This window comes from Bidens hawaiensis, unplaced genomic scaffold (assembly GCF_021521415.1).
Source record: "Bidens hawaiensis isolate Kalapana, Puna unplaced genomic scaffold, B.hawaiensis_p1.1 tig00031446_1, whole genome shotgun sequence".
Taxonomy (NCBI): domain Eukaryota; kingdom Viridiplantae; phylum Streptophyta; class Magnoliopsida; order Asterales; family Asteraceae; genus Bidens; species Bidens hawaiensis.
The window spans coordinates 23,210-44,802 of NW_027495292.1; the positions used below are offsets into that span (position 1 = coordinate 23,210).

At 39.1% G+C, this 21,593-nt stretch overlaps 1 protein-coding gene across 1 annotated transcript; it reads left to right on the forward strand.

Moving 5' to 3' along the window:
- The first annotated feature begins 4,264 nt into the window (after nucleotides 1-4,264).
- On the forward strand, nucleotides 4,265-5,915 carry LOC143582092 (uncharacterized). Its single transcript, XM_077064735.1, has 2 exons — nucleotides 4,265-4,706; nucleotides 5,128-5,915. Exons 1-2 carry the CDS (start codon nucleotides 4,265-4,267, stop codon nucleotides 5,913-5,915), a joined length of 1,230 nt encoding a protein of 409 aa, XP_076920850.1.
- Nucleotides 5,916-21,593: the final 15,678 nt, after the last annotated feature.

The window sequence follows — 21,593 nt, forward strand, 5'->3', positions numbered from 1 at the left end:
TCGGTACTTGTTTTTGCTTATCGTATACGTGGAAGCATTTTCATACCAAGAGGTTTTACAAACTTGTAAACGCTAAAACCTGTGAACTCACCAACATTACATTGACATTTTAAAGTATATTTTTCAGGTACTTAAAGCACAATCACTCAAGTGGAAAGCGTCGTAGGATAACATGCACACAATTGTTGGATACGCATTTTGGAGGGTTTTACTTGTATAACCCACGTCTTGGGTCATATGGGCAAAATCTTAGAAACGATGTCTTTTAATAAATGTTTTGAGACTTAAACGTTGATTTTGGATGTAAACTCTGAATTTTAACTATGTATCCAATTTGTGTGTTTGTGTTTGCAATAATCATATGCTTTGACAACCCCATTCGTCACCCCTCGCGATTCCGCCAAGGCGGGGTGTGACAGATTGGTATAAGAGCCATTGGTTATAGCGAACTAGGAGTCTAAATGAACCTGGTCTATAACTAAATGACTCTTAAAAAATGTTTTCGTAAATACGTGGCTTGTTAAAGCATTTTCAAAAAAATCAAGTATCCTTTCGAGATTATTTTCCGTTACTTGTGCTTAGTTGTTACACACGTGTTTCATGTAGATTACCATGAAATGTTTTTACATATACTCGTGCTTACTTACATATGTGTATAGTTGCATGCATCTTACCTTCATTATTTTGTACGGATATTGTTGCCGCAGCATGTCTTCTAGCTGTTACCCCATTGAGATCACGGATTCTGAGGATGAGCCGACTGAGTATCACTCCACCACTAATCCCTCTGAGCATCACTCGTCCTCCGAGCAGTCCGAGCCCTACCCCATGACTAAGGATGAGGCGGAGCCTGCCGAGGATGATGAGCCTGTTGATGCCCCTAATGCCCTTGATGACCCGACTATCACTGATATCCCTACTGACCGTGATTTACTAGTTAACCCTGATGCCCCTGTCGCCCCATTAGCACCCGATGCCCCTATCACCTCTGCTAACTATGCCCAGGAGCCGACTCACAGACCCCGACGACGAGTGCATTTTCGCAGTCTTACCCCTCTTCCATTAGCTCCAGGGGAGCCAGCATACTGTTACCGCAAGAAAGGCGGAGGTCCTCTGAGGATGATGGCGCCCAAGAAAACCACTCGAATTCCAGCTTAGAGGACGTTAGCCTCTCGTTCATCAGATGAGGAGTTGCCTAGTAGAAGACGCCATGACCGCACTCATATCAAGACTATTTCGTGGATGCCTCGCACACTTTCTCAGTGGAGAGACTTGGATGGCATACCATCTACTTATGAGCGTGGAGATTCTTCTCGTTCAGCCTCACCGCTACCCCTCACTGGGGAGCCGATAGAGTTGACAGCCCCTACTTTGGTTGCTCGCACCAGCGTACATGAGGACCGTTTGGATCAGGCATTTGACTACATTGAAGACTTGTGGCACTCGACACACCAGATGCAGCATGACTATGGCCGCGGGTTGAATGCTATGGGGGATCGTGTGAGGAACTTGCAGAGGGATATGAGGAAGTTGGAGAGTCAAGGGGATTTTAACGAGCAGTTTGTTCATGTGCCTCGTCATAGGATCGCAACTACTGAGGAGCTTACTCTGAGGACTGAGCTAGTAGCCAGGATCAGTGCAGCGGTTGCAGGAGTTGTTGTTCTTTTCTGCATGTATTCTCGTTTTTATCTGTAAACCTAGTACGGGCGGGTTGTGCCCGTAAGACTTTATGTAGCTTAAAACTTAGTACTGATGTGGTCATACGAACCCACCAATTATGTATCCTATTTTGGAAACGATGTAATTTGTTGGATTAACTATGTATACTATGGTTTATGATTAGGTGATTGTTATGTTTGATTATACTCTTTTGCACATGTGTTGACATTACCATTATATGTATGTCTTATTCTTTTTATATTTTTTGATTAGAAAGAAAACATGCCTCCTCGAAAGAAAGTAACACGACAAAACGCTAGGGAAAACAACCCTATGAGCCACGAGGACATTGAACAGCTTGTTGCTCAGTTTGTGGCTACGGCTATTTCACAACTCTAGGCGAACCGCGCATCAAATGGCGGAGGTTCGGGAAGTCGCACTACCGGGGGTGTACCTGAAGGTAAAGTAAAACAGAACACTCAAGTGTTTAGTGAGGAATTAACGGTTCATGAATTCAAGTGGTCAAAACTATTAGCCTTGGTAACGCAGATACTGGAAGCAATCACAAAGGGTGATCCTATAAGACCTTTTTTTCTGGCCACCCTCGAACCTTTCGCGGCACTGAGGGTGCAATTGGATTGCTACGATGGATTGAGAAAACAGAGTCAGTTCTAAAGATTAGCAATTGCCCCGACGCCAACATGGTCAAATAGACCACCTGCACTCCGGAAGACAAAGCGCTCGCATGGTGGAACTCTCAAGTTAAACTCTCGGATTGGATGTGGCATACCAGCTTTCGTGGGAACAACAAAAAAACCATGATGCTTGATGAGTAATGCCCCCAAAATGAGCTCTAAAAGTTGGAAGCCGAACTCTGGAGCTTGACAATGGTTTGTGATGATTTAGTTGGGTACACTGATCACTTCAATGAACTCTCAACTCTTGTGCCCCACATGGTCACTCCTGAAATCAAGAAGATTGAGCGCTATCTTTGGGGTCTCGCACCTCAAATTCGTGGTATGGTGACTTCATCAAATCCTACAACCACGAAGAGTGCCATCACCCTATCTAACAAGCTAACAGATGACACCGTCCGTGATGGACTTTTTGGTAAAAAGGAGTATGATAACAAATCTGGGTAAAAGAGGAAGCATTTGGTAAAATGAGCAACAGGTCTAATAAACTGAATCATAGGAAGCAAGAAGCTATCAAGGCTTTTGCCTCTAATGTTGTGGAACCAAGGGTTTATGGCGGTACTTTACCTAAGTGAAGCCGACGTCCTTACCATCACATGGGGAGGTGCAAGAACTATCCAATCAATTGCAAGAATTATTTGATAAGGGTTTTATAAGACCAAGTTTCTCACCATGGGGAGCTCCTGTCTTGTTCGTGAAGAAAAAGGATGGAACTTTTAGGATGTGTATCGATTATTGGGAATTAAGTAAACTCACAATTAAAAACCGGTATCCACTTCCTAGAATTGACGACTTATTTGATCAACTACAAAGTTCTAGATTCTATTCAAAGATTGACCTACGGTCTGGATACCATCAATTGAGGATTCAAGAGGAAGACATTCCCAAGACTTCATTCCGAACTCGTTACGGCCATTATGAATTCTTAGTCATGCCCTTTAGCTTATCAAATGCGCCTGCTGTTTTCATGGATCTCATGAATAGGGTTTGTAAACCTTATTTAGACAAGTTTGTGATTGTGTTCATCGATGACATCCTCATATATTCACAAACTAAGGAGGAACATGAACAACATTTGAAACTAATCCTAGAACTACTCAAAAACGAAAAGTTGTATGCCAATTTCTCAAAGTGTGAACTCTGGATCTGAGAAGTCCAATTTCTCGGACATGTAATCAATGAGAATGGCATACACGTGGATCCTGCCAAGATCGAGGCAATTAAAAATTGGGAAGCACCAAAGAATCTAACCGAGGTGTGCCAATTTTTAGGATTAGCTGGGTACTACCGTCGATTCATCGAGAATTTTTCCAAGATAGCCCAAGCATTAACTGTTCTGACACAAAAGGATAAGAAATTTGACTGGGGAGAAAAACAAGAGTCAGCTTTTCAACTACTAAAAAAAAAACTGTGCAACGCACCAATTTTGTCTCTTCCTGAAGGTACTGATAATTTTGTCGTCTTCTGTGATGCGTCTCATCAAGGCTTGGGATGCGTGTTGATGCAAAAAGATAAAGTGATCGCCTATGCCTCCAGACAGTTAAAAGTGCAAGAGAAAAATTACACGACTCATGATTTGGAATTAGGAGCCGTCAGCTTTTCAACTACTAAAAAAAAAACTGTGCAACGCACTAATTTTGTCTCTTCCTGAAGGTACTGATAATTTTGTCGTCTTCTGTGATGCGTCTCATCAAGGCTTGGGATGCGTGTTGATGCAAAAAGATAAAGTGATCGCCTATGCCTCCAGACAGTTAAAAGTGCAAGAGAAAAATTACACGACTCATGATTTGGAATTAGGAGCCGTCGTATTTGCACTTAAGATTTGGTGACACTATCTCTATGGTACAAAGTGTACTGTGTTTACTAATCACAAAAAACTGCAGCACATATTTGATCAAAAAGAATTAAACATGCGACAACGTCGTTGGGTTGAATTGCTTAATGATTATGATTGTGAGATTCGTTATCATCCAGGTAAAGCAAACGTCGTAGCCGATGCCCTGAGCCGCAAAGAAAGAGTTAAAACACTACGAGTTCGTGCATTAGGAATGACCATACATACGAGCCTCACTACTCCAATTCGTAACGCACAACAAGAAGCGCTAAAAGTCGAAAACCTAAAAGGTGAGAACCTTCGAGGGATGGATAAGAAATTGGAACCCAAATCCGATGAAACTCTCTACTTTTCAAATACAATTTGGGTACCACAAACTGGAGGGTTACGCGAGCTAGTCTTAAACGAGGCTCACAAGTCTAAATACTCAATTCATCCTGGTTCCGACAAGATGTACAAAAACCTCAAGGAGTTTTATTGGTGGCCTAACATGAAAGGTGATATAGCCATATACGTTGGTAAATGCCTAACATGCTCGAAGGTCAAGGCTGAATATCAGAAACCGTCCGGACTCCTTCAACAGCCAGAAATACCGCAGTGGAAATGGGAGCAGATTTCTATGGATTTCATTACAAAACTACCTAAGACGAGAAACAATCATGACACCATTTGGGTAATAGTCGACCGCCTGACAAAATCTGCTCATTTTCTTCCAATTCAAGAAATTGACAAGACAGAGAAACTCGCGAGAATCAACATTAAAGAAGTTGTGTCTAAGCATGGTGTACCAACTTCCATCATCTCTGATAGATACAGTCGATTCACATCAACATTCTGGAAGACGTTACAAAAAGCCTTGGGTACTCGATTGGATATGAGTACAGCCTCATCATCCACAAACAGATGGTTAAAGTGAAAGGACCATACAAACCTTGGAAGATATGCTACATGCTTGTGTGATGGACTTCGGTGGTAATTGGGATAATCATCTGCCACTAGCTGAATTCTCTTATAATAACAGCTATCACACTAGCATTAAGGCTGCACCTTTTGAGGCACTTTATGGGAGAAAGTGTCGTTCGCCACTTTGTTGGGCAGAAGTTGGCGAGAAATACATCACTGGTCCCGAGATCATCCAAGAGACAACCGATAGATTATTTCAAATCAGAGATCGTATTAAAGCTGCAAGAGATCGTCAGAAAAGTTACTCCGACAATAGACGTAAACCGTTAGAATTTAACGTCGGTGATAAAGTTCTTCTTAAAGTATCGCCTTGGAAAGGTGTTGCTAGGTTTGGAAAGCGTGGGAAGCTCAATCCTATGTACATTAAACCATTTGAAATTTTAGACAAAATTGGTCCCCTTGCTTATAAATTGAAATTGCCGCAAGAACTTAGTGGTATTCACGAAACATTCCACGTGTCAAATATGAAAAAGTGTTTAGCCGATGAGACACTTATCATACCACCCGACGATATCAGGGTTGACCACAAACTTCATTTTGTCGAAGAACCTTTAAGCATTGAAGATTGGAAAATCCAGAAACTTAGGCGTAACTGTATTAAGCTGGTTAAAGTACATTGGAATTCAAAACGCAGTCCCGATTTCACTTGGGAGCGTGAAGATCAAATGAAGAAAAAGTACCCTTCCTTGTTTGAAAAGACGCTAATTCAAGACGACATGAACCAAATCTCGGGGCGAAATTCTTCTATCGTGGGGAGAATGTGACAACTGCCAATTTTCAGGTCAATATCCGTACATGTCCTAAACGCGCATACATTTTATGAGTTTCTCTTTGGCTTAAATTGAATTAACTAAGTCATATAAAGTATAGTGAATCCATACATACGGTTATCATACGTTATGAAATTTTTGAAATTACTAGTACACATATTCAAGTTAACTCGACGAACCAGAACGTTGGTACCAATTTTTATAAACCAAAGCATGGTCCAATAGTCCAATATATAAACTTTATATTATACATTAAATTCCATTAAATTAATAATTCATATCAATACATAACTAGTCTTAAATTATCATATTTATATGAGTGTGTACGTATAATTAAACCAAAACATACACTCGTACAAATAATTTCATACTAGTAATACTATACTATAAAAACCCCCCAAACAACATAAACCACCTAAAGTAATTTAACCTATGTATTATATTTAGATATGTAATAATGGCACTTAACCCACAAAATTATTATGTCACAACTTCCCTCTATTTGTCTCCATATCTCGTTCGAGAAACCCCCACCCATGTAATCAAACTTTTAAAGCCAACCAAATTCATTGGCTAGTTAATTTGTACATGCTTACAAAAATGTTGGATAAAGTACAAACATGTTATGGGAGTCAAACATGGGAACTAGCATATAATTATATTACATGAACTTTATATATCACAAATTTTCACCACCAATCAATCCCAATACCAACTCCCATGTTTTCAACCTTTCAATAACACATACAACACTAAAGTATTTTGGAGCAAAAGTTTATCCAAGAGAACATAAATCTTGCACCTCCCATATAATGAACAAATAACACCAAACTTAACCCACACTCTCACCTCACAAATCTCTCCCTCTCGGCCACACTTTCACCCAACCAAACACCCTTATTCCAGCCTTAATAATTGACACACACACACATAATATTACACCAAGTTCCATTTGAAATAAATTATCCAAGACTAAAATGCAAAACCCAAGCTTACAAGTGTTTGAAATGGTGATTCAAGTGAAGGGAAGCTAGAGTGTTGCTAGGAGTTCAAGATTTCTTTTCTTCTTATTATTTTTATTATCTCCTCTATCCTTTACCTAAGTGAGCCTCTACACTCTAATTCTTTATTCTTTTGTAATATATATATATATATATACAAGTCCTGAAAGCTTGTATAATGAACCACCCAAATTATTTGACTAAAAGATGAATGGACACAAACCAGTAACTAAAACCTTATTTTCTCTAAACAAACATCTTTTCTAAATCTTGGCATAAAAAGTGTTTATATAGAAAATACATTTAATACAAGTCTTTCATACGATTTGTTAGTAAATGAGTAACATTTTTGGTAAACCATAAAATACTACTAAAGATTTAATCATGACTTGTTTTGAACAAACAAAAATGGTGTGTTCATCCTTTTTAAATATGAGAAAATAACTAACTTATGTTATTTAAGGTGTATCAAAACTTATAGTAACAACATATAACTAAAGAACTTATAAGGAACAAAGATCTACAAGAACATGTATGAGAAAATCAGGAACTATGGACAAAAACGAAACCAAGAACCCAAGACTCGTAATCAACAAATAAAAGCGTTAAAGATCTAGAATAAAAGGCCTATATTATTGTAAACATGATGTTAAACAAAGTTATAAACTATTAACCATAGGATAAAGTTGTTACACACCTAGGAAATGTGTAAAAGTGTCTCACAAGTACAACTAGAGATAGACAGTAAATTTCGTTGTCTTTGGCTATATGGAGGATCCTACGATTTATGGTAGACGTACCATACCGCCGATTTATAACGTTTTCACGTTATCTTACATTTGGGCTAGACCCCGGTTTGGGCAAGTCCCAAGTTAACATTCGTATTTGGGCTTGTCCCCAGTTTTGGGCTTTTCCCCAGTTTCACGGGCTTGTCCCCAGTTTCACGAGCTAGTCCCCAGTTGCACGGGCTTGTACCCAGTTTATTATTTGGGCTTGTCCCCAGCTTAATGGGTTTAATCCCAATTAACGTGATAAGTTGTTTGCAACAGATTTTTTAAGTTCATCGCGAAGATAAAGTTCTATGGATTCAAAATCCTATGGATCATTGAAGGTTCAATACTTATGGTAACCTAGGTTTACCTAAACCTTCTGGTATGGTTTCCGTTAACGGATTTACATTGTCTTAGTTGCTATAATTTTTAAACGTTTTAGGGATTATATCTTTGAGGATATTCTATTATAGAAATTTTTAAGGATACTCTATCCTATAATTTATTCTTTAAAAATATTTTATCCTAAATATTTTTCGTAAGGACGGTTTATCCTAAAATTTTTCATTCAAGATTATTTCTCAAAACTTTCAACAAAGCTAAAGATATAAAACAAAGTTTTGAAATAACAAATAACAAATAGATAGTTAAAAGTTTTATATTATTAAGCATAAGTCACCTGGACTTACCAAAAATTTTTAACCCGGATTTCATCATACAAAAGTGGACCATCCACCCGGGTTAAACAGGTGTTACTAATTGTTCTTAAGTGCAGGAAAATAAAAGTCAGAGGCACCAAAGGTTTCATCCCCACAAACAGAGGATCCATCCACCTTCGGTACCCCTGAGAATTGTCTTGAGGATTAGTGATTCTTAAACCCTACTTACTATTGTTTATTACAAACCAAATTATCCTTCAAAAGCATCAACACAAACAAAAAAGTGGGCTCAGGCCTTGTATTTTATATCCTTCATCGCCCACTTAAGCTGCTCTTCACCCTCTGCAGCACCTTCTCCATCACCAGCTTCAGCCACCTCCTTGACACCATTAGTCCCAGCCTCGTTTTCCTCAGCCATCTCCTCATCATCTTCGCCACCAAGAGCCTGCAGGGCATTCTTCCACTTTTTCACGTCCCAGGTCGTCTTATCGAAAGCAGGATCACCGGCCTCCTTCACCATCTTAATCTGTGCTTGGAACACCGACCTAGCGGCCCACATCTTAGCCTCGTCTGTAGCATGCGTCACTGCCTCTTGGTGCTGGGTTTCCGCTAAGGATAGCTGATCCTCCAACTGTTTTTTTTTCTTTGAGAGTTGGATCATGGCTTTGTCCTTGGCAACCACGGCTTTTCCTAGCCATGACAGCTTCTCACTCATCTGGCTGATGAACTTTTCATAATGTTCTTTGAAAGCATTCATAGCTTGTATACAACCATGTAATCAGGGTTAGAAGGATATTATCCTAAAGTTCAAAATATCGGGATACGGGATACTTACAGAGAGGACTATGTCATAATAGGTTTCGGGATAGGAGGACCTCTTTCTTTTAGAAGTAGCAGACTTAGCTCTGGTCGTTGCAGTCTTGGGCTCGGAAATGGTTGTTGCCTTAAAAGCTTCTTTCTTGATGTCCAGGAGGTGACCAAACAATCAATGTCTTCTAAGGAAAACTTGCTAGCTGATTTCTGGGATTTGTTTGCGCCTACAAAAGATAAGTTAACAGATAAGTATTCTAACTAATTTTATTTACCTTAAAATTACTGTAATAGACTTACTTAACATACTGGAACCCGAGGAGATTTCACAGAAAGCTTCAACGAAACGGGCTTGAAAGGTTCTAACCTCGGTATCCAGTGCAAGGAACCGTTTTATTTTCTCTTCTGTACCAGGTAACTTACCCAAAGAAGCAAAGTTGTCCATTGCAAAAAAAAGAAGATTCAGAGTTAAAATTAAAGCATCAAGGATCCTACTATTTTTTAAGGATCCAGGATCCTACCCTTTCTAACCCACTTTGAAGGAAGGTCAATCCCTCCAGGTATGGAGTCACGTTTTACAAAGAAAAACTAATTCCTCCAGAAGGAATCATTTAAAGTGACTTTCAAGATCGGGTGGGGTTGTCGAGGCTTGGATTTCAATATGAATCGGCAGGACCGTGGGTAGTAAGGGTGTATAGATATGAAAGCTCTGGAAGACCGAAGTCGATCTTTTGTTCCTCGATGATTCTTTCTATAGTGCTGAGAACTCGCCACACCATAAGCATAGCCTGAATATAGGATATGCCCGTGGAATCAAAAAAGCATAGGGTAAAGGCAGGGAATGGATAGCGATAACCGATCAAGAACGGACAAGCCGGTATACAAACCCAGATCTGAGAGTAAACGTCGCATCGGATTTTGGCATCGTATGGACGGAACTCCGTTCCCGACGAAAACAATGCTCGAAGTTCGTCTACTTCGGGGTCTGTTAGCTTGCAGATTTCAATAGAAGGGTTTTCTATCAGGTTTTGTGGTCGCATCTGTGACAATCCAGACTCGTCGGACGCTTGGTTGGAATGGTGTGAAGGGGAAGAAGAAGACGAAACAATAGACATTATTACAAAGACAAAGAAAATAAAAGAAGAAAGAGATGGATACCTGATGTGTTGCTTGGATATGTGATTATAAGAAAGATATAGGGCGGCATATATAGGCGGTTATGATTATCTCAGGGGCTAAATGGTAAATATATCTGGCAAACCGTCCCATCATCCAGTTTTCGCAGAAGTTTGGATTTTCAAAATGACAGTTGTGTTCCACTATCACCCGCCATTTTGGGGGCAATTGTTAGGACTGATATTTTCTCTGCTGAGGATATATTATCCTTGAAGATATGTCTGGATCAATTATCCTCCCGAAGAGCTCCCGAACCATGTCGACGATCAAGGATCCTCAGAGGTTAATATAATTAACAATTGTTTCATGTTTGTAGGTTAATGTTCAACAGAATTAACGGCTATATGACTTGGTCCTCCTTAAATTTCGCTACTGGAAGCTACCAGCATGTGGTCAATGAACGTCGGAAGACTAGTGGAATAGTGGCGGATAGATAGGACTTATTGTTGTATTTATTTTCTTTATAATCATCGAGATATGATCGATTAGATATATCACTTATACTGACACACTCTTAGAGCAGAACTCACTATTCTCTCTATACACGTTAGCTACTACTGTAACATCGATCTAATCTCCACAACCATTGTAACCCTTTTTTGATATTAATAAATTGGTGATCGACGAGTTGTCATCACCCGGGGTTTTTTTCTTTTGATCTGAACAAGATCAAAGGGTTTTTCCTCGCAACAAATCTCGGTGTTCACTCCATTTTCATTCATATAATCGTTGTTATTAGCATAGCACTATTCCTCACTTTTACGGATTTGGATACATTATCCTTAGCTGATTTTTATCCAAAACAATAAATAACGTATAAACCATACATGGCATACACTAACCATTTAAGGCAAATGTATTAACTATCACATCGAGTAAGCACACATTCCCGAAAACATAACAGGGAATGGGGCTAGAAACTCACCTGAATGTGGTTACGTTCACCGTTAATAGTTATTCCCTTCTTTAGTTGTGCACGACTAACTGTATAATAATTACACGTATCAATTTAACTATCACTACCCATATCGTGTTTCTAGATTAATTGTTACCCTCAACGAACGGGGGTCCGGGGGCAGCGCCCCTGACAGCGGGGTTCTAGGGGCGGCAGTCTCTAGCGGGGTCCAAGGGGCAGAGCCCCTAGCTGGGGTTAACCTGTCAGGTCAGCTTGAAAAAATTTTGTTTTCATTAACTGTCTTAACACATTTTCCATTAGGATTTCATGATAATATTTTATTGTTAACCTCTCAATCCTTTAAGGTATCTTCTATAAATTTCAAGGGCTAATTTGTAATTAATTCATTCATCCCTAAGTCTAGGGACCATTCTGCCATTTTATTAAACTTCTAGTTAGTTACCCAATTCTTAACGAATTGGGTTCATAACGAATGAACCCATAACGAACTGATTATTACAACGAATCTGTCTTCGTGGCGAATTGGCTACAGTAACAAATTGGACCTTATAACGAGTTTGAACTTATTCGTTTGTTCTGGTTAACGAATTGAACTTCATAGCGAATTGAACCCTTATAACGAACCAGCCCTCATAACGAATTAGACCTTATAACGAACTGGTCATCATATGAATTGGACTTAACGAACTGGGGCTAGTTCGTCATTCTTTCTTTAACGAATTAAAGCTAGTTCGTTGTCATTCCTTAACGAATCAACATGACGAATTACCGCTAGTTCGTTAACTCTCCGCTAACTAATTAGGGTTAGGTCATAGAATGTCATAAACATTCTCTGAACCTCGTACCCACATTTTGGCGCCGCCTTTCCGGCGCCGCCATTGCCGGAAAACCGGGATCTCGCCGGAAAAGTGAGATCTCGCTTGTTTTCCACCGTTTTTCACCCCGTTCGATCCAGATCTGAGCTAGGGTGACCCCTAGGCTCATATTTTGTTCGGTTCATACCCGATTCCACCCGGATCTCGGGACTTGAACGGTTTAAAGGTTTCGGCTTGTCGTTTCGTGACTAAATATAACGGGTTTGGATCCGTACGCTATCATATTTTCATAACCTTGGATCGGTGCTTGGTTTACCCTTGGTTTCGGTTAGAGAGAGAAAGCAAGATGAGAGAGAGCTAAGTGTGTGTTTTTGATGGTGTATAGAATAGATGAGAATTAATGGATTATGGAGTAATTATTGTTTATATATGATGGGTCATGGGCTTAAGCTCATGGTCTTTATCTCTTACCTTTTTAACCCGAGTCCATAACTCACATCTATTTACCAAACACAAGCCCAACTCATAATAACCCATATTTTATTTATTAACCGAAACAAGAAAAACGGGATGTTACAATGGCATTCCATGCTCTTGGTAGTCGGTCACCTTCCATGGTAAGTAGATGATATGCCTCATTTCCTGCCTCTGACTGGATTAGGTAAGGGCCTTCTCACTTAGGTGCTAGTTTTCCATCTGCGGAATTAGTTGTATTTTGGAAAGCTTTCCTTAAAACTAAATCTCTTTCTTGAAATCTTTAAATCCTGATGTTCTTGTTGTATGCCCCAGCTACCCTTTGTTGGTATCCTGCCATTCCGATCTTTGCTAGGTCTCTGAGCTCATCAACGGTATCTAGATCTTGGATAAGTTGTTCATTGTTGGCCTGAGGATCACGGATGCTTGTTCTAGCAGTAGGAACCACCATTTCTGTATGGATTACAGCTTCTGATCCAAACACCAATGAGAAGGTTGTTTGACCTGTTGCATTCTTTGGTGTTGTTTTATCAGCCCAAAGGACATAGGGAAGCTCCTCAGCCCACTTGCCTTTCTTGGATCCTAGTTTCTTCTTCAAGTTGTTGATGATAATCTTGTTGCTCGACTCTGCTTGACCATTGGCTTGAGGATGAACTGGTGTAGAAGTGATCATCTTGATTCCCCAACTGTCACAAAAGTTAGTGGTTCTTTTTTCGATAAATTGGGAACCATTGTCACAAATAATTTCTGAATGAATACCAAATCTAGTAATAATGTTTCTTTTATTGAGGTATATCACCTCTTTTCGAGGACTTGTACAAACGCTTCCGCTTCTATCCACTTTGAGAAGTAATCTGTCATGGCAAGCATGAACACTCTTCCACCTGGTGCTTTAGGTAGCTTACCCGCAATATCCATGCCCCACTTCATGAATGGACATGATGAGGATATAGGATACATAGGTTCCGCTGGTTGGTGCAGAATGTTGTCGTGTCTTTGACAGACATCACACTTCTTTGAGTACTCCATGGCGCCTCTCTTCATGGTTGGCCAGAAGTATCATGTTCTTATAATCCAAGAGAATAGGGCTCTGCCTCCACTGTGATTACCACAATCACCTTCGTGAAAGTCTTTGAGCACCTCTTGGAATTCAGGTTCCTCAATACACCTCAAGTATGGACCTGCAAGAGATTTCCTATACAGAATATCATGTAATAAGATGTATTTTGATACCTTAAGTTTGAAGGTTTTAGGATTTTCAGCTACGGGGATCTCTCCATATTGCAGGAATTTCTTGATCGGGAGGATCCAGGATCCTTGATTATTTGAGAAAATGGATCCCAAAGCACAATCTCTTTGTTAGTTGTTATCTCCACAACTTCTTGTTCTCCTATTGCTAGTGAGAGTATATGGATGATTGGGATTTTCTTAGCTTCCGGAACCTTCAATGATGATGCTAGATTTACTAAGGCATCTACCCCAGCATTCTCTTCCCTTGGTACATGTATAATACTAAACGAATCGAAGAACTTTGACAGTCCTTTCACAATGTCTAGACATTTAATTAGTTTTTCTCCTTTAACATCATATGAGCCACTAAAGTGGTTAGCTATTAATAATGAATCTATATACACCTGAAGATACCTAATCCTCATGTGTTTAGCTAGTTGCAAACCTGCAATTAAAGCTTCGTATTCCGCTTCATTATTTGTGGCTTGAAACTCCCAAGCTATAGACTGGGTATTATATCCCCATGTGGCGATTTCAGTAGAATGCCTAATCATGTTCCTCTAATGTTGGATGCTCCATCCGTGAATAAGATCCAACGATCCTTGGTTTCCTCTAAGTGTTGGACCTCCAAGTCGGCTTCCTTTTGCAAATCACTACTAAATCGGCCACAAAGTCAGCTAATGCTTGAGATTTGATAGCTGTCCTTGGCTCATATTGGATGTCGTACGCACTTAGCTTTACAGTCCACTTAGCCATCCTACCTGATATCTCTGGTTTTCTAAAAACAATCTTGATAGGATAGTTAGTTTTCACAATTATAGTATGAGTTTCAAAGTAATGTCTTAAATTAGTAGAAGCCATAATTAGAGCAAGAATTAATTTTTCTAAATGAGAGTACCTGGCTTCAACATCTAGAAGGCCTTTACTTACATAATAAATAGGATGTTGTTGTCCTTCATGAACTTTTACCAGAACAACACTTAACGCACAACCAGAGACAGCTAGGTATAGAGATAGGGGTTCCCCATCTACTGGCTTCATCAATGTTGGTGCTAAAGATAAGTAGTCTTTCAAGGCTTTAAGTGCACCCTCATGTTTCTCCATCCATTCAAACTTTTTGTTCTTTCTAAGGATATCATAGAAGTCTTTACATTTTTCCAATGATCGGGATATGAATCTATTCAGGGCTGCGATCCTGCCAGTCAACCTTCGCACATCTTTTGCATTCGCGGGTGACTTCAAATTAATGATCGCCTTTATTTGTTCCGGGCTAGCCTCTATACCCCTCTTAGTGACCATATAACCAAGGAACTTTCTCACTTTAACACCAAAATGGCATTTGGATGGGTTGAGTTTCATGTTATACTGGTCAAGGATGTTGAAGGCTACTTCCAAATCTTTGAGGTGATCTTCAACCTTCTTGGATTTGACTACCATATCATCTATATAGACTTCCATGGTCTTCTTTAGTTGATATTTGAATATCATGTTGACTAAGCGTTGATATGTCGTACCTGCATTTCTTAGTACAAAAGGCATAGAAATAGAGCAATATATTCCAGTAGGAGTCATGATTGTTGTGTCTTCTTGATCAGATGGTTCCATCTGAATTTGTTGAATCCAGAGGAAGCATCCATAAAAGTAAGCATCTCATGTCCTGCTGTTGCATCTACCATGGAGTCAATGTGTGGTAATGGGAAAGTGTCCTTGGGACATGCCATATTTAAATATGTGAAATCGACACATACCCTCCACTTTCCATTCTTTTTTGAAACAACCACAACATTAGCCAACCATCGAGGATACTTAACCTCTTTGATCATACCGTCCTTAAGTAGTTTTTCAACTTCTTCTTGTATGATCACATTCCTCTCAGGAGCGAACTTTCTTCACTTCTGGTGAATGGGTTTGATAGAAATATCAAGGCCTAGTTTATGAGTAATTACCTCTTTTGATATACCTATCATGTCGGAGTGCTTGAAGGAAAATGTAGATTTTCGTTGTTTGAGGAAGGATACTAGATCCTCTTCTATATTAGTAGGGATACTGGATCCTAGGATTACTTTTACGTCTGGATCCTTGGGGTCCAAGGATACTTCTTTCAGGTCTTGTTCTCGAGCCTCCAGTACGTTCCTAGGATGTTGCTATAGTTGCTATGCTACTATTTGCTTAGCCGCCAGTTTCATGGGCGAAGAATAGTAGTTCTTAGCTTCCACTTGGTCGCTGTCTATTCTCACTACCCCCCCCCCCCAAGGAGTTGGTAGTTTGATACACTGATGATAAGTAGATGCTACAGCTTTCATTTTTTGTATCCATGGCCTGCCAAGAATTACATTGCAACAAGACAAATTATCAATAACACAAAATTTTTGGTAAGAATTTACTCCCTCAATGTATATAGGAAGCTTGATGTCCCTCATTGTTTTCTTAGTTTCGCCACTGAAACCAACGTAAACGGATGATCTGGGAACGATTTCTGAATCTGGGATATTCATCATCTTGAGCACATCATATTGGATGACGTTGACCGAAGTTCCTCCGTCCACTAGGATCCTGCGCACATAATGATTAACAATAAATAGAGTTATAATCAAAACATCTTGATGAGGATCCTAGATGCTCGTTTTATCTTCTTCATCGAAGAAGATAATCTTGTCATTGGTTAGGGTAGTGGATATGACAGGTCGCTCTCCGTTTTCCAACTTTGTTTCTTTAGCATGTCTCTTGACTGAGGAGAAGGGGGTTCCACATATATCCGTGCCACCGGAGACGAAATTGATGACTTGTGCATCTGGTGGGGGTGGAGTTGCCTTCTGTGGGACGTCTTCAGGATCCTGGTTCCTTGACTTTTTTTCTTCCTAAGAGCTCCTTGAAATGGCCCTTGCTTAGGAGATACACAATTTCCCTCCTTAAGTCAGTTCAATCATCAGTCAGATGGCCAAAATCTTCATGGAATGCACACCACTTGGACTTATCCTTGAAGGATGTTGTTTTCTCATTTTTCCGATGCCATCTTGCTTTTTCTACAAGATCCTTCATGGGACAAATCAAGTCATGAGTATCAATAGAGAAGCAATATTCGGAAATACTTGGATAATCCTCATCGTCATTGTCTTCTTTCTCGACTGCTCGGACATTCTGGTTGTTGAATTTTGAATAAGGCTTTGAATTTTTGTTCCTGAATGAGGATCCTTGTTTCTTGTCAGGTGACTCTTGTTTTGTTCGAGTTCCTAACCGTTCTTGGACTTTCTTATCATCCTCTAGCCTTATAAAACTGAGTGCCCTGCATCTGACTTCATCTAACGTACTACATGGAGTCATCACAAGATCGTCATAAAATGGGGAGCCCTTATGTAACCCCATCTGAATGCCTCAACAGCCGTAGCCATATCAATATTAGGGATTTATAGGACTTCCCTGCCAAACTTTGTAACAAAATCCCTTAAGGATTCATCACAAAGATGGATAACTCTCTTAAATCACTGGTTAATTTTTCAAATTTTCTGCTACAAGAAAATTGGCTATTGAACAAATTAACTAAGTGCGAAAAAGAAGTAACAGAGTAGGGACGAAGACTTAGCAGCCATTTTGTGCATATCCTGTTAATGTGGATTCGAAGCCCTTGCATAGGCAAGCTTCCTTGAGTCTTTCAGAAATGGGGTTGATCTCCATCCTCTCCCTATACTGAGCCACATGCTCTTTTGGATCGGTTGTTTCATCATACACCTTCATATTAGGGGTTTGATAGCGTTTTGGGATTTCAGCATCACATATTGGTGGAGCAAATCTGGACAGCTTTTGGCATCCTTCTGGTATTTCAGGAATTGGTCGGACCATTCCTGGCACACCGGATATCATATCGTTAAGCTTCTGAAGTTCCTTAGCCATGGCCTGATTGACACATGTGTCCTGCATGGAACCAAGGTTAGTGTTTAAGGATATGTGATTATAAGCGTTACCTCTTGGTAGATTGAACGTCAGTATCCCATAAGAGTAAACAAGATAAGAAGCATGCTACGGCAGTTGGTCCACTAGAGGCAATGGTATGCATGGGGATGATGTCTCCTTCATGGACCTCTAATGACCTTTGATGTTGAAGTCCCCAGGATCCTTGATTCTACCAGAAGGATCCTTGAGGCTAAGGATCCTTGATGATACAACCCAGAGGATCGGCTGAAGGATGGATGACCCTTGCTGAAGGAAAGAGGATCATTGAGTTTGCTGACCCATGGATCCTGAATGAAGGATAGATGATCCTTGCGGGAAGAACGAGGATCCTGGAGCTTGCTGGCCCATGGATCCCAGTGGAAGGACAGATGATCCAAGCGGGAGCAACGAGGATCCTGGAGCTTGCTGACCCATGGACCCCGGTTTAAGGATAGAAGATCCTTGAGCAAATTGAGCCACGTATCCTGGAGTAGTGAAATCTAGTATCCTAGGCATCAGGGGAGTCTAATCCTCACTTGGCCTCTTAGTCTTCTTGAGATCCTCTATCTCATGTAGGATCTTCTGGTTAATCATGTTCTGCTGCTCCATATACGCCTTAACCTACGAAAACATACCAGAAACATCGTTGTTAGAATTTACCACATGAGTGGCAGCAGTGGTCTTTGAGCTCTGGATGACTGGAGTCTGCATCTTATTTCCAGCAGCGGTGGTCCTTAGTGCTCCTGTAAGTGGAGGAGGCATTGGCAGTGAAGTTCTTGATTAGAGAGAAACCGATGAAGGCATGGTGGTTGAAGCAAAGGTTTGTTGAGAGCCCGTTGATAGTGATATAGGTAAAAAATGTTGAAAATTGATAGGAAATAATCTGGATTAAAGCACCAATTACCCCACCGTGGGCGCCAAATTGTTTTGGTCAAGAATTAATGAAGAATAATGTAACCAAATTTGTAAAATGAGGTTTAGTGCTTGAAAGATTATAACGATTATGAAACGAATGAAAGCAAGAACACAAAAAATTGTTGCAAGTAAAATCCCTTGATCTTGGTCGGATCGCCAGCACAAAAACCTCTGGTGATGACAAATCGTCTATCACCTCTTTATTAATAAAAAAGGGTGTTACAAGGGTGGAAGCTATGATCAGCGATTACAAATATTGCTAAGTGTGTGTGTATACTGCTAAAATTAAAGAGAGATGTCGTGTATGCTGCTGTGTTATGTGTATATCTAAACCCTAGCTGATCAAGCTTCATTATATAATAAATTAAAAATAACAAGAAGTCCTATTTTTATGCCACTACTCCACTAAAGCTTCTACACATCTTTGACCACGTGCTAGACCACTTGGATGGCGAAATAGTAGCTTAGACCACGTCTCCATTCGTTATACCTTCCAATATATTAATATTCAAAGAGAACAACTGTTAGTTAGTAATAAGTACTGAGGATCCTTGATCATGACAGGATCTGGAACACATGCTAAGGATAACTGATCAGAACATATGCTAGGATAACGTATCCACAGTGTCAAATTTCTGTGCCCTAACAGAGGTACATTAATGTTTCAAAATCGTTCACTAACTTACATTTGGTAAATTAATTTGTTAGTTTGTTTGTGTTTGAATGCATATATGAAACCCTATATATTTTCACATGAAGAAGGTTCTAAAGACTACTTGCTACACTTGAGGATAAAACATAAAAGGTTTGTTTACCTTTATGTGTTTTTTTTTGTTCTACCACTTATTTTCTATCACATCTAATTCTCTATGCACAAAAACTTTATAAAGTCAAAACTGCCGCAGATTACCTTTATGTATTTTGTGCTCTTATCACTTATTTGCCATAATCTTCAAATATTTTGATTCTGCCCTTTTATTTTACAATATTGAGTCTTTTGGTTACAAATTTCATTTGTTGGAATTGGGTTAATTGGCTGGCAAGGAATATCATAGATGATATGGGCAAATTGGCCATAACAAAAAAGAACTAAATTGCGAAAGAAAGTTATCAACTTTGAATCTTGGGTCAAGTTTGAATTTTAAAATTCAAAACTGCTTTCTAGGTTACAGAAGGTCATCAAGGTTAGTGCTAAATATAACACACCTCTTTTGATGTCATGTGTTGATGGAGGTGGATAAATATCATGAGATTAATGATGAAGTAATAGCTGCAATCCGCATTGGAGCCCTGGAGTTAAAAACTAATATTAGACAAAGGGAAATTTGGTCATTTGCAAAATAGTAAGAAGATTCCAAAATATGAAAGTGTAATTTGGCTATTATTGACATTTTGCATAATAATACTGCTTTGAGAAAATCTGACGGCTGCTCATTGCCACTTTCTTATAAAATGTCTATTGAGATGTGTAATATGATTAATAGGAGACTAATATTTGAAGGAATAGATAGTAGCAAGGACGTCAGATATAGAATTGCTACATCTCAAAGTCAAAGTTAAATTTCCCTCATTTCAAAATAGAATGAAGTGAAGGGTTTAGATGTGTTTTGGTTTTTTAAGCCTCGCACACTTCTAGATAAATTATTTATAAAAGAAAGATTAATGATGTAATCTTTTTGGTTGTAATCATTATCTTTTACGTATTGACTCATTTCTTCTTTGAAAATTTGAAAACGAAGCAATTATTTTTTACCTATCATGAACACACAACGAGTTAATAAAAATGTCAGTTTTTATTGTGTATAAATTGTTGTGTTTGAAACACTAAATTGATTGGGTTGTTCAAGAAGGGGTTACAAAAAATGGTACATAATCATCAACTTTAGTTAAAAATTGCCTCACATCTTGCTTATGTGCATCAAATTTTGGCATCATATTGATTCTCTACGATCCAAATATGTTGGACCAAGCAAATTGTATTAAAAACATAATGCAACAATTGATTGATCTCTTGTGTATCATAAGTAACCACCTACCCCTTAATTGGAGACACACTACTAACCAAATTTACTTACCCCCCCGGGCAACGCATAGGCTCTTCTTGTAACAAATCGGGTTTTCCCGTATTACATTTGTAACTGTTACCCGGCCCATTTACGGCCCCATGCTTTCTCATCAATATAGATTCCCGCATTTACCGAGTTAAATTGATTATTAAATTATTATATATCTATTTATAATTGTATCTTTTATGTTTTGGCATATTTAACCCAAACTATATGCTTTATCCTCTTTTATACCCATCCTCAAACTTCAAGGACTAAAAGGAAATTTCTGATATAACCCATATTATCGTCTGGATATCCATTACCCAAACCCTTGAATCCGACCCGTTTCACCCATTTCGCAACCCGAATTCATAATCTGCTAACCTGACTATAATCTTCATTTTCTTTGTTGTATTTGATCTCGTGAATATCATATTTACGTTATTTACGGCCTAATTATCAATATAAACGAGTTAAATAATTTCAAATTGTTAATCGTTATCCGAATTATAATTCAAACTAAACCCTAAAATCGTTTTCTCTATAAACAATCATATTAACTCAATTAAAATCACACAAAGAACCCTCTCACCATCGCCTTCATTAACCCTATAAACAATTATATTGACCTTGCTGTTTACTTGCTCGTTCGTTAACTATCTTGGCCGGCAACTGTGGGAATCAATTAACCTATTAAAGATTTTTAAACGAGGTAATTTTATAGTGTATTAAGATCGCATTAACGTGATAATCAAAAGCCCTAAGGCTTAAATGATTAACAATAACGGATTTGGTCAATTGAATTCGTTATAGTTCATATCAAATTTGGGTTGAATCTAATTCTGTTTATATGTAATTGGTTCTTTGCTATGTTGCACTTCAGCTGGTTAGGTCATATAAGTCACGAGGGGGGGGGGGGGGGCAGGTCGCG

Excerpts from the sequence above, each read along its gene's own strand:
- LOC143582092 (XM_077064735.1), top strand. The coding sequence starts at position 4,265 with ATGCGACAACGTCGTTGGGTTGAATTGCTTAATGATTATGATTGTGAG. Across the intron at positions 4,707-5,127 it reads TGATATAGCCATATACGTTG|ATATGCTACATGCTTGTGTG; the intron begins GTAAATGCCTAA and ends AAACCTTGGAAG.